We start from the raw sequence: 13,861 nt of genomic DNA, 5'->3' as shown, positions 1-13,861 counted from the left end.
AAGCATATGATCATCTCAATAGATGCAGAAAAAGCATTTGATAAAATCCAACATCCATTCCTATTAGAAACATTTGAGAGTATAGGAATAAATGGATTTTTCCTTAAAATAATCAGTGGCATCTATTTAAAACCAGCAGTAAGCATTATATATAATGGGGACAAACTGCAACCATTCCCAATAAGATCAGGAGTAAAACAAGGTTGCCCACTATCACCGTTACTATTTAATATTGTATTAGAAATGCTAGCTTTGGCAATAAGAGTTGAGAAGGAGATTAAAGGAATAATAATAGGCAATGAGGAAACCAAATTATCACCCTTTACTGATGATATGATGGTATACTTAGAGAACCCCAGCGATTCTACTAAAAAGTTATTAGAAACAATCCACACCTTTAGCAAAGTTGCTGGATACAAAATAAACCCACATAAGTCATCAGCATTCTTATATAGCACTAACAAAACCAAACAGAGTGACAAAGAGAAATTCCATTTAAAGTAACTACTGATTGTATAAAATATTTAGGAATCTATCTGCCAAGGGAAAATCAGAAACTTTATGAGCAAAACTACAAAACACTTTCCACAAAAATTAAGTCTGATCTAACAAATTGGAAAAATATTAAATGCTCTTGGATTGGATGAGCAAATATAATAAAGATGACAATACTACCTAAACTTATCTATTTATTTAGCACTATACCAATCAGACTCCCAAAAAACTATTTTGATGACCTAGAAAAAAATAACAACAAAGTTCATATGGACAAACAAAAGGTCACGAATTTCAAGGGAATTAATGAAAAAAAAAATCAAATGAAGGTGGCCTAGCTGTACCAGATCTAAAATTATATTATAAAGTAGTGTTTACTAAAACCATCTGATATTGGCTAAGAAATAAACTAGTTGATCAATCGAAAAGGTTAGATTCAAAGGACATAACAGCCAATAAATTTAATTATCTAGTGTTTGCCAAACCTAAAGACCCCTGTTTTTGGGATAAGAATGTATTATTTGAGAAAAATTCCTGGGAAAATTGTAAATTAGTATGGGAGAAACTAGGCATTTATCCACACTTAACACCGTACACGAAAATAAGGTCAAAATGGGTTCATGACCTAGACATAAAGAATGAGATTATAAATAAATTGGAAGAGCATAGGATAGTTTACCTCTCAGAGCTGTGGAAGAGGAAGCAATTTATGACCAAAGAAGAATTAGAGATTACTATTGACTACAGAATAAAAAAATTTGATTATATCAAATTGAAAAATTTTTGTACAAATAATACTAATGTAGGCAAGATTAGAAGGGAAACACTAAACTTGGAAAACATTTTTACAGTCAAAGGTTCTGATAAAGGCTTCATTTCCAAAATATTTAGAGAATTGACTCTAATTTATAAGAAGTCAAGCTATTCTCCAATTGATAAATGGTCAAAGGATATGAATAGACAATTTTCAGATGATGAAATTGAAAGTATTACCACTCATATGAAAGAGTGTTCCAAATCACTATTGATGAGAGAAATGCAAATTAAGACAACTCTAAGATACCACTACACATCTATCAGATTGGCTAGAATGACAGGGGAAGATAACTCAGAATGTTGGAGGGGACGTGGGAAAACAGGGACACTGATACATTGTTGGTGGAATTATGAATACATCTAGCCATTCTGGAGACTGTGCTCAAAAAGTTATCAAACTGTGCAAAACCTTTGATCCACCAGTGTTTCTACTGTTCTTATATCCCAAAGAGATACTAAAAAAGGGAAAGGGACCTGTATGTGTCAAAATGTTTGTGGCAGTTCTGTTTGTAGTGTCTAGAAGCTGGAAATTGTATGGATACCCATCAATTGGAGAATGGTTGAGTAAATTGTGGTATATGAATGTTATGGAATATTATTGTTCTTTAAGAAACGACCAGCAGAATGAATATAGAGAGGATTGGGGAGACTTACATGCACTCATGCTGAGTGAAATGAGCAGAACCAGGAGATCATTATATACCTCAACAACGATACTGTATGAGGATTTATTCTGATGGAAGTGGATTTCTTCGACACAGAGAAGATCTAACTAATTGATCATGGATGGACAGAAGTAGCTACACCTAACGAAAGAACATTAGGAAATGAATGTAAATTGCTTGCATTTTTCCCCCAGGTTATTTATACCTTCTAAATCCATTTCTCCCCAAGCAACAAGAAAACTGTTCGGTTCTGCACACATATATTGTATCTGAGATCTACTGTAACCTATTTAACATGTATAGGACTGCTTGCCATCTGGGGGAGGGGTGGAGGAAGGGAGGGGAAAAATTAGAACAGAAGTGAGTGCAAGGGATAATGTTGTAAAAAATTACTCTAGCATGGGCTCTGCCAATAAAAAGTTAAAAAAAAAAAAAAGAAGCTATTAGAAACAGGTGTTGGTATAAAAGAGATGTGACACCTGATATAATGATGGGCCTGAGGGGATTTTTGTTAACAACCACTTCATATAGGTTATGACATCCCATTAGGATACAATATAATTGATGTTGCTAAGAATAACAATAATAATCTGGACTTATTTAATGCTTGATGGTAAAATGATTTTCCTGAGACAAAATTTGACGCTCAGAGTAATTCTCTGAGGTCTTTCAGTTGTTTGCATTTTGTAGAAGAAGAAACTGGATCTCAGAGATGTTAAATGATTTGCCCAAATCCATAGAGTTAGCAAGTGTTTGAGAAAGTAGTCAAAGTTGTGTCTTCCTGATACAGTTCCGATTGCTACTTATTGTTCTATGCAGCCTAATGGGATATCAAGAAAATGTGTATCTTTATTTACAAATTCAAGAAAGTAGGTAATATTACACAGTAGATCAGAGGTGTCAAACTCTACTGAAGTAGATAAAAACATAATTGAACATTGTTTAACTAAATAAATACCAATAGAATTCAACATAGATAATACTCATTTCACGTATCCTCATTTCAATATGCACCCCCGCAAGATCTATTTCGATTTGAGTTTGATCCTTCTGTTATTAATAATGTCTAAGAATAGGTGGTTAAAATAAATATGTTAACCTCTAAAGGAGTAAGTTTCATCTATCTGGGAGGTTCATCCATATGAATTTCCTTATTCTCAAATCATATAACTTCCTATACTAATGGCAGTTTTATTAATTTAATTTATCTCCAGTTGAAATATTACATATATGAAACTAACAGTGTAGAAAATTCCAAGTATATTCTTTCTTGAAATTTTTAATCCAAAAAGATAAACATTTCATTTGTTATTTCATTTTATTAATTTAATATTTTTCTGTAAAAGTATGGTAAGTGAGATATTACATAAAAACTAGTTACACATTGTTATTTATGATACTGCATTAATAATATGCCTTTTTTCCTCTTCAAAGAAGTTTCCATTATTTATTTCTATTAATAATGCTTTACTATGAACTGGTTAGTGTTATACGATCACCCTGTAGCAGAGTATATGTGATTTATTAATATTAATAAATTGCCTCGAAGCAAATACCTGTATAAATTGACAGGAAAAGGTAAAACAAAGACAGGTATTTGAATAGCTTTGCTGTTTTAAGAAATAGTAAAGATTTCTCTAAGGCATTCAACTGATCAAATTTCTCTTCATTATTTCCTTTGAATTTCTTGACCTTTTGTTCTTCCAGATGAATTTGGTTGTTATTTTTCCTAGTTCAATAAAATAGTTCCTTGGGAATTTGATTGGTATAGCCCTAAATATATAGTTAGTTTAGGGAGTATTATCATCTTTATTATATTTGCTCGACCTATCCACAAGCACTTGGTATTTTTCCAGTTGCTTAAATCTGACTTTGTATGTGTGGAAAGTGTTTTGTAGTTTTGCTTATATAGTTCCTGACCTTTCATTGGCAGAAAAATTCTTAAATGTTTTATATTATCAACATTTATTTTAAATGATTTCTCTTTTTATCTCTTGCTGTTGGATTTTGTTAGTGATGTATAAGAATGCTGATCATTAATGTGCATTTATTTTGTATCTAGAAACTTTGCTAAAGTTATGGATTACTTCTTGTAGCTTTTTAATTGATTCTCTTGGGTTCTCTAAGTATACCATCATATCACCTGTAAAGAGTGATAATTTGGTTTCCTAATTACCTACTCTAATTCCTTTAATCTCTTTTTCTTTTTTTATTGTCAAGTCTAGCATTTCTAATACAATATAGAACAGCAATGGTGATAGTGGGCAATGTTGTTTTGCCACTGATCTTACTGGGAATAGTTCTAGTTTATCCTCATTAAATATGATGCTTGCTGATGGTTTTAAATAGATACTACTGACTACTTTAAAGAAAAATCCATTTATTCCTATATCTCTAGTGTTTTTAATAGGATTGGGTGTTGGTTTTATTAAATGCTTTTCCTGCATCTATTGAGATAATTGTATGGTTTTTGTTAATTTAATTATTGATATAGTCAAATATGCTAATAATTTTCCCAATATTAAGCCAGCCCTGCATTCCTGGTATAAATCCTATTAGGTTGTTGTATATTATCCTTGGGATGATTATTTGTAATCTCTTTGCCAATATTTTAAGATTTTTGCATCAATATTCATTAGGGAGAATTTTCTCCAAAGATCTGTCATATCAAGTTTTTCTAGTATTTTATTTACCTCTTTAATTTCTTTCTTATTTATTTTGTGGTTTCATTTATCTAGTTATAAGAGAGCAAGTTCGAGATCTCTCACTATTATAGTTTTGCTGTCTATTTCTTTCCTTAATTTTTTGGGAAGGGGAATTATTAAAATGGTATTTTTATTTTATTTATTTAAAAAATTTTTTTTTAATTATAGCTTTTTATTTACAAGTATATGCATGGGTGACTTTACAGCGCTGACAATTGCCAAACCTTTTGTTCCAATTTTTCCCCTCCTCCCACCCTCTCCCCCAGATGGCAGGTTTACCATTACATGTTAAATATGTTAAAGTATAAATGAAATACAATATAAGTATACATGTCCAAACAGTTATTTTGTTGTACAAAAAGAATCGGACATTGAAATAGCATACTATCAGCCTGTGAAGGAAATTAAAAATGCAGGCAGATAAAAATAGAGGGATTGGGAATTCTATGTAGTGGTTCATAGTCATCTCCCAGAGTTCTTTCACTGGGTATAGCTACTTCAATTCATTACACTTCTATTGGAACTGATTTGGTTTATCTCATTGCAGAAGATGGCCACGTCCATCAGAATTGATCATCTTATAGTATAGTACTGTTGTTCAAGTATATAATGATCTCATGGTCTTGTTCATTTCACTCAATATCAGTTCATATAAGTCTCTCCAGGAATTTCTGAAATCATCCTGTTGGCTGTTTCTTACAGAACAATAATATTCCATGATATTCATATATCACAATTTATTCAGCCATTCTCCAGTTGTTGGCTCAGTTTCCACTTTCTGGAAACTATAAAGAGGGTTGCCACAAACATTCTTGCACATACAAGTCTTTTTCCCTTCTTTAAAATCTCTTTGGGATATAAGCCCAATAGTAACACTGCTGGATCAAAGGGTATGCAGAGTTTGATAATTTTTTGAGCATAGTTCCAAATTCCTCTCCAGAATTACTGGATGTATTCACAATTCCACCAACAATGTCTCAGTGTCCCTGTTTTCCCATATCCCCTCCAACATTCCGAATTATCTTTTCCTGTCATTCTAGCCAATCTTGACAGGTGTGTAGTGGTATCTTAGAGTTGTCTTAATTATGTCTATTTCTTTTTGCAACTCTCTTAACTTCTCTTTTACGAAATTATGTGTTATACCACTTGGTGCATATATGTTCAATATTGATTGCTTCATTATCTATGATACCCTTTAGCAAGATACAGTTTCCTTCCTTATTTCTTTTAATTAGATCACTTTTTCCTTCTGCTTGATCTGAGATGAGGATGGATATCTCTGCTTTTTTTTTTTTATTTCACCTGAAACATAATAGATTGTACTCCAGCCTTTTACCTTTACTTTATATATATCACTCTGCTTTAAATGTGTTTCTTGGAAAAAAACCATATTGTAGTATTCTGGCTTATTTCTTACCTGCTTAGATTTTTTGGGAGAATTCACCCCATTCACATTTACAGTTAAAAGTAATAATTCTGTATTTCCTGCCATCTTGTTAACCCCAAATTATACTTTTCTTTTTCCTTTTCCCCTTTCCCTCCTAACCAGTTTTTTATTTCTGAGCACTACTTGTATCAAGCAGTCTTCCACCTTTAAAGACCCTTCCCCTTTCATATACCTTTCCCCTGCTGTTTCTCTTTTCCCTTCTATTTAGCTTATCCCTTCCCTTTTCCCATTTCCCCTCCTACTTTTCTATAAATGAGAGACGGTTCTTGTTAAAACCAAATATATAATATTCTTTCTTTGGGCCAAATCTGATGAGCATAAGATTCACACGGTATTCGTCATCCTTTGTTTTTTCCCTCAATTGTAATATGTTTTCTTTGCCTCTTTTTGAGATTTAATTTCTCTCATTTTATCTTCACTTTCCCCCTTTTTTTCTGGTAGAATTCCCCTTTCCCTCTCTCGTTTCTTTTATATAACAGTAAAATCAGATTATACATGTATTCTCAATTTATATCCCATAACATGAATATAGTTCTCAAGAATTTTTCTTTTTTTTTCTTTTTATCTTTTTATGCTTTTCTTGACTTCTATATTTGGAGGTCAGTTTTTTTGTTTAGCTCTGGTCTTTTCACCAAAAATACATTGAATTCACCGGTTTCTTTGAATGTCCATCTTCTTCCCTGAAAAAAAAAATGCTCAGTTTAGCTGGATAATGTATTCTTGGCTGCATTCCAAGATCTTCCTTCCTTATAGTGGAAGCCATTTGGTCCTCCGTAATCCTTATTATGTCTTCTTGGGCTTTGCATTGTTTCTTTCTGGGTGCTTGTAATAATTTTTCCTTGGTCTGACAGCTCTCAAATTTAGCCAATATATTCCTTGGTGTTTTAATTTTGGAGTCTCTTTAAGGAGGAGTTTGGAGAATTCTTTCAGTGGTCAGATTACCTTCCATATCTATGATATCTTGGTAGTTCTCTTTGAAGATTTCCTGAAAGATAGTGTCTGTGCTTTTTTTTTTTTTTTTTTTAATTGTGTATTTCAAGGAGTCCAATAATCCTTAGATTGTCTCTTCTAGATCTATTTTCCAGGTTGTTTTCCCAATTAATTACTTTACTTTTTTTTCTAGTTTTGCTTGATTGATTCTTTTTGTCTTGTTGAGTCATTCATTTTCATTTGTTCAGTTCTAAATTTTAATGCGTTATTTTCTTCATTTACTTTTTATACTTCTTTTTATATTTGTCTAGTTTACGTTTTAAAAGAGTTGTTTTGGTGGATGCAATTTTTTTTTTCCATTTCAGAAATTCTGTTTTTTAAAGAATTATTTTCATTTTTCCATTTCACAAATCTTGTTTTTTAAGAAATTATTTTCTTTTTCTATTTCACAAATTGTTTTTGTGGGAGTTGCTTTCTTTTTTCATCTTATCAAATCTGTTTTTAATGAGTTATATGCTTTTTCCATTTCATTAAATCTATTTTGTGTTCTTTTCCAAACCCTCTTGCAAAGCTTTCATTTTCTTTCCCCATTTTTCTTCTAGCTCTTTTCAGATACTTTTAAATTTCTTCTAGTAGAGTCTTGTGTGATGGGGTCCAGGTTATATACCATTTTGCTGCTTCCTCTGGATACAACCTGCCTTTAGTTTCCTCAGGGTTTGAAATCTGTTGTCTTTCACTGTAAAAGTTGTCAGTTGTTAGAGGCCTCTATACTTTTTCACTCTTTTTTTTTTTGGGGGGGGGGGGGTAAAATAAGATCAGCTTTTAAGGTGAAAGAGGTTTTCCAATTGACCACAACTGCTTTAGGTTAGTGATGATTCACTCCTGATAATGAGTGGGTGTGAGATTCTGGTGAGGTTCACTGTTGATCTTTTGTGCTGATGTTGGATGTTTTATAACTTCTCTGCTGATGTACTGACTAGTAACCATAGAAGAATGGCCAACACTGCTGTAGATTCTTGCCAGTGGAGATTCTTTGCCTCATGGAGTTTGCAATGTTGGAGGAATCAGCAATGTCCCAGGGTTCTGTGCTGTCTGTGCTTGGTGTTTGTGTTCAGTTATTTGTGTTAGGCTGCATCTTTCCCATTTCAGATTGAAACACATCTTTTCTGGTCTGTTTCCTCCTGTAAATTCTCTGCCCTGCGGATTTCACAATTGCCTTTTCTTGTGTGTCAGATACCATTTCACTTCTCCCTTTCCCTCTCTCTCAGTGCCTTCCTTTTTCACCCCTTAATTTCATCATATATAGACCCGTGCCCTCTGTCTATATACACTGCTTTTACCTGCCAAAATAATGATAATGTTAGAATGAGTTACAAGTTTTTTCCCCCGATTTAGGAATGTAAACTGGTAAACCTTTTTAAGTCTCTTTGTTATCATTTTCTTAATTACCTTCTCATGCTTCTTCAGAGTCCTGTATTTAAAAATCAAATTTTCCATGTAGGTTATACTCATTTTTGTTGGGTAGGTGATTCTTGGTTGCAATACTAGCTCCATTTTTCTCTGGAACATAATATTCGAAGCCCTCCAGTCTTTTAATATAGAAGCTGGAAAATCTTGAATTACTCTGATTGCATTATACTTGAATTCTTTCTTTCTATACATATTTATGTTTATCAATTCTTTCTCTTAGTTCAGATTATGTTTTCCCTCATGTTCTCTAATTGGTCAGCAATAGGTACTCAGCAAAGCTCCATTTGGTCTTTATTTGGGTCCTGATTGATTCAGATTAAATGTCAATATCAATCATTTCTGCTAGATCCAGAGACCTTTGAGGATCGTTATATCTTGCCACTGGATCTAGACGATTTTATAGGAGAAAGTGATGGAGGTGACTTTGCACAATCTTTTGTTATTCAAATCCAGTTTACTTGCATGTCAAGGCATCATCTCCCTAATCCCATGGTTCTCTTTGAGAGAGAAGGACAAACAACAGCAACTACCTTCATATATTCTTTGTAGTTAATCTAGGTATTTATAATAGTTAAAATGGTTTATTTGCCCAGTTATTCTTAAAACTATATTGCTGTTAATATATTCAACATTCTCTGGTTTTGCACATTTTGTCTTCATTATTTCTTGCAAGTCTACTCTTGTTTTTCTAAGATTTTCAAGCTCATCATTTCTTAGAGCAGCACATTAGTATTTCATCAAAATTGTATACCACAATTTCTTTAGCTACTCCTTGAGTGGCATTCCTGCAATTTCTAGTTCTTTGCCATCACAAAGAGTGCAGCTAGAAATATTTCATAACATGTAGGTTCTTTTCCTTTTTCCCCTAGTCATTTTTGGATAGAAGCCTAATAGTTTTATTACTGAGTTAAAGCATATGGGCATTTTTAATAACTCTTTATGTATAATTCCAGATTGTTCATCAGAATGAGTGGAGCAATTAACAATTATCCCAATAACAACTTAGTGCTTCAATTTTCCACATCACCTTCAAAATTTGTCACTTTCTCCCCTATTATTTTAGTCAATTTGTTAGGGTAAAATGTTATCTCAAGTTTGTTATGATTTGCATTTCCCCAATTAAGAATGATTTAGAATTTCTTTTCATAATGACTTATTTTCTAAAAACTGCTTGTTCATATGCTTTTTCCGTGTTTCAATTGTGGAATGGCTATTTTTGTATATTTTAAAAAATTCTTTGTATGTTTCTGTTATGAAGCTTTTATCTAAGAAAATGTCTATGAATTTCCCCCCTAAATGTTCTTTCCTTTTGCTCTTGGCTACATTTTTAAAAATTTGTGGAAATTCTTTTTACTTCAATGTGATTGAAATAATCCTTTTATACCTTTTGGTGCTATATATCACTTTTTTTATCACCTTTCCATGTGTCTGATAGGTAATTTATTCCATGTTCTTCCAATTTTTTTTTGTAGTGTGTCTCCTTTTATGGCTATATCATGTATCTATTTTAAATGTTTCTTAATAAAAGATGCAAGGTGTTGGTGTATGCTCAATTGCTGCCATACTGCTTTTCAATTTTCCACCAATTTCTACCAAATAATTATTATTGCAAAATCTTAAGTCTTTACATTTGCCAAATACAAAGTTACTATATTTATTTGCTGCTGTAAATTGTATTTATAATCATCTAAATGTTCAGTTTATCTACCTTTGAATTTCTTAGACAGTAGCAGATAGTTTTGATAATATTGATATTGTACTACAGATTTGATACTACTAAACCTTCTGCCTTTACATTTTTTCATTAGTTATTTTGTTATTTTTGACTTTTTTTTTGTTCTTTCATGTGAATTTTCAAATTTTTTTTCTAATTCAGTAAAGTAACTATTTACCAATTTAATTAGACTGACATGACATTGAATACATTAATTAGTTTAGGTAAAATTGCCATTTTATTGCATTTGTTGTTTCCATCCATGAATAATTAATATTTATTCACTAATTTAAATCTGATTTTATTTATATGAAAAACTTATTTTATAATTTTGTTTATATAAGAACTAGGTTTTTTTTGACAGCATTGTGAATCCCAGGTGTTTTATAGTGTTAAAAGTTATTTCTCAGAAGGCATCTCTTCTGTCATCTTGCTGTGATATATAGGAATGCTCATGGTTTATTGTGGGTTTACTTTATATCCTACTACTTTCCTAAAATTCTTGTTTCTACTAACTTTTAAATTGAGTTTTGGGATTTTCCATCTCTATGAGCATGTTTTTTAAAAAAAAAAAATGATAGATTTATTTCTTTATTAGGTACTCTGAATCCTTTTCTTCTATTTTCCCTTTCTCTTATTGTTATTGCGAGGGTTTTCAAAATAATGTTGAATAATATTTGTGACAGTGGGTATCCTTGTTTCATGTCTGATTTTAGTGGGAAGGCTTCTAGCTTATCCCCTTTACAAATAATGCTTCCTAATAGTTTAAGCTAATTTTTAAAATTAATTAAAGGTGAATTGAAAGAAAATAAGAAATTTTATCTATGAGTGTGGTACTTTATCCAAACCTTTTTCTGCATCTATTAATAAAATAATGTGATTAAAAAAAAAAAAACTTTTGTATGGGACATCAGTACTCAAAATTTATTTATTATTATTTATTATTAAAAACCAATTATGATAATAAATTATTGTAATAAAATAAAAAGTGAGTAAATAAAAGAAAAATAACTAGACCATATTGATAGTTACTATGCTATGAAAGATGATCTGGGTTTATATTCAGAAGAAGATAGGTTAATAAGTTTTTAAAAAAACAAACACTTTTGTCCCATTTTGTCAAGTAGGCAGAGATCTAAAAAAGAGCTCTTAGAATAAATTAAAGAGGAATTCAAAAATGAAATGAGAGATCATGGAAAAATTAGGGGAAAAAAATCTAAGGAAGTTATGAAAAGAAGTTAATCAATTAGGAAAATACATCCAAAATGTTAAGTAAGAAAATGAGTCCTTGAAAACTGAGAGTGGGAAAGAGGAATTGAATAATAACTAATAAAACTAAAAAATAAATATCTCATTACAAAAAACATCTGATCTGGAGAACATGTTTTCCGGAGACATTATAAGAATTGTTGGACTATCTGAAAGTTATGAGCAAAAAAAGAATCTTGATTCAATATAACAAGAAATTATTAAGGAAAATTACTCCCAACATTCTAGGACAATAAGATAAAGTCAAAATGGGGGTAGGAGGGAAGCTACCATTTACTACCATGGGAGAGAAATTCCAGGAAGAAATCTTATAAGAATGTCATAGCAAAGTTTCAAGACTCCTAGGATAGGGAGAAAATATTGCAAATAGGAAAGAAACAAAGAAACAAAACCTATTTAGATATTGCTGCAGATTTACAATTAGGATTTCATAAAACTAGCAGTTTTTAATACTAAAAAATTATAGATTTAGGTACATTATATTTAAAAGAGCTCTAAAGGGAATGGTGTTGTGAATAACAATAAATTGCCCACCAATGTTGAGTATTTTGCTTAATGGGGGAAAAAAAAACAAGTTGAACAATTGACTGGAAACATCACCATAACATTGAAATTGAGATTGTTTGGATTACATAGTATCATAGGAAAGATGAATCATTTTCTTGTTGCAGAGGGGATAGGGGAAGAGTATAGGTAGAAAGCACAGATGTTGTCTACCCAGGAAATTCTAGAAAATAGCACCATTATTAAATCTTAATCAGTTCACTGGTATATTTTTAATCATATTCTATGTACCACAATCTATATTCATTTTAGTAGAATATTTTAAATCATAAGATTTATTACAAATGAATGTTTAACTTTGTTTCAATGCCATTCAACTTTTTTTTATTAAACATTGTATGTTTAATTTTAGAGAGACCATCATTTGTGAAGAGACCTAGTAATTTGGCAGTAACAGTGGATGATAGTGCAGAATTTAAATGTGAGGCCCGAGGTGACCCTGTGCTCATAGTAAGGTGGAGAAAAGATGATGGAGAGCTTCCGAAATCCAGGTATCATGTCATCATAGTCAGTATTGTATTATATTTTAGTTACATATTATATAATGTAATACATTTTATATGTTATATATATTATATTTATATTATTATATTCATATGTATTATCTGCTTAGTTGTATTATAATAGCTACATGATTCTTAATGCTATTATAATTACATTTTATAAGAGTTATCAAGATACTACCTAGTAATATAGTAACTTCACAAAAGTCACAAAAGCCAAATTTTTGAGCCTAGGAGATTCCAGCTAAAGAGTGATGGATAGCTAAGGAAAATTGAGAATAGAAAAGGTTTACTTTTTCGACTGAAACAAAGTGAATTTATATGACTTTCTTATTGTACTTAGTTATTTTAGAGTCAGAGAAATAATTGATCAAAGTAACAAATTTCTTCCTTCCTTCCTTCCTTCCTTCCTTCCTTCCTTCCTTCCTTCCTTCTCTTCCTTTTCTGTCTCTCTTTCTCTCTTTCTCTGTCTCTCTCTCATTAGTGCTTCATTCCTAATGGAAAGATTCTCTATGTTGAAGAATGAAGTCAAAGGCTTAGAAAAAGAAAGATAGGTGCCAGATATGAATTTTCCTAATGTTTGTTAATACCCATACTTAGATAATTAAGAGTTCCTATTATATAAGAAATGAGCATTTAAAAATATTATATTATTCTTGGAAATATTATTCTGAAGATCTGGAGAAATGTAAAATTGGTAGCTAAACTGTTCACCAAGTAGTAGTCAGATTATACATATAAAACAAATTACTTGACCTTTTTTTTTCTTCTTTTAATATATACCTAAGATATGAAATCCGAGATGATCATACATTAAAAATCCGGAAAGTAATGGCAGGAGATATGGGATCATACACATGTATTGCAGAAAATATGGTTGGGAAAGCTGAAGCATCTGCAACTCTGACAGTTCAAGGTAGGTTGTTTTATATTATTTTGTTTTGTTTATGAGTACTTAAAAATTTCTTTCTCTGTTGCTTTGCCAGAAAGGTTTTCTCTGCCTTTTTAAAGGCCACAGCCCTGGAATCACAAGTCCTCGATGGTTTTGGAAAGTTCAGAAGCCTTCAAGTGTAGGCATCAATGCAGATTTTTATGTGTTTTATCTGAAGATCATCATTGCTAAGTTTGAAAAGGCTAATCACCAGAACATTGATTGCAAAGTGATTTTTTTTTTCTTTTTAAAAAAAAATCAGTCCCTGAAGGTCAAGATATAAGAAAAGCTGTGATTTCTGGAAAATGAAAGGAATAACCAAAATATTGCAATCAGATTATATAAATTACAT

At 31.4% G+C, this 13,861-nt stretch overlaps 1 protein-coding gene across 5 annotated transcripts in view; it reads left to right on the top strand.

Moving 5' to 3' along the window:
* The window catches only part of ROBO1 (roundabout guidance receptor 1), a 622,307-nt gene that overhangs the window by 437,418 nt on the left and 171,028 nt on the right, over nucleotides 1-13,861 (top strand). For all 5 annotated transcript variants that reach the window (XM_031958836.1, XM_031958837.1, XM_031958839.1 and 2 more), the window contains exons 5-6: nucleotides 12,428-12,566; nucleotides 13,367-13,494. In XM_031958836.1, coding sequence (XP_031814696.1) covers nucleotides 12,428-12,566; nucleotides 13,367-13,494 — 267 coding nt within the window. The remainder of the gene's footprint in view (nucleotides 1-12,427; nucleotides 12,567-13,366; nucleotides 13,495-13,861) is intronic.

Source organism: Sarcophilus harrisii, chromosome 3 (genome assembly GCF_902635505.1).
Source record: "Sarcophilus harrisii chromosome 3, mSarHar1.11, whole genome shotgun sequence".
In the NCBI taxonomy this organism is placed as follows: domain Eukaryota; kingdom Metazoa; phylum Chordata; class Mammalia; order Dasyuromorphia; family Dasyuridae; genus Sarcophilus; species Sarcophilus harrisii.
The sequence above is the reverse complement of the archived record's forward strand: the minus strand, read 5'-3'. Positions and strand labels throughout refer to the sequence as shown.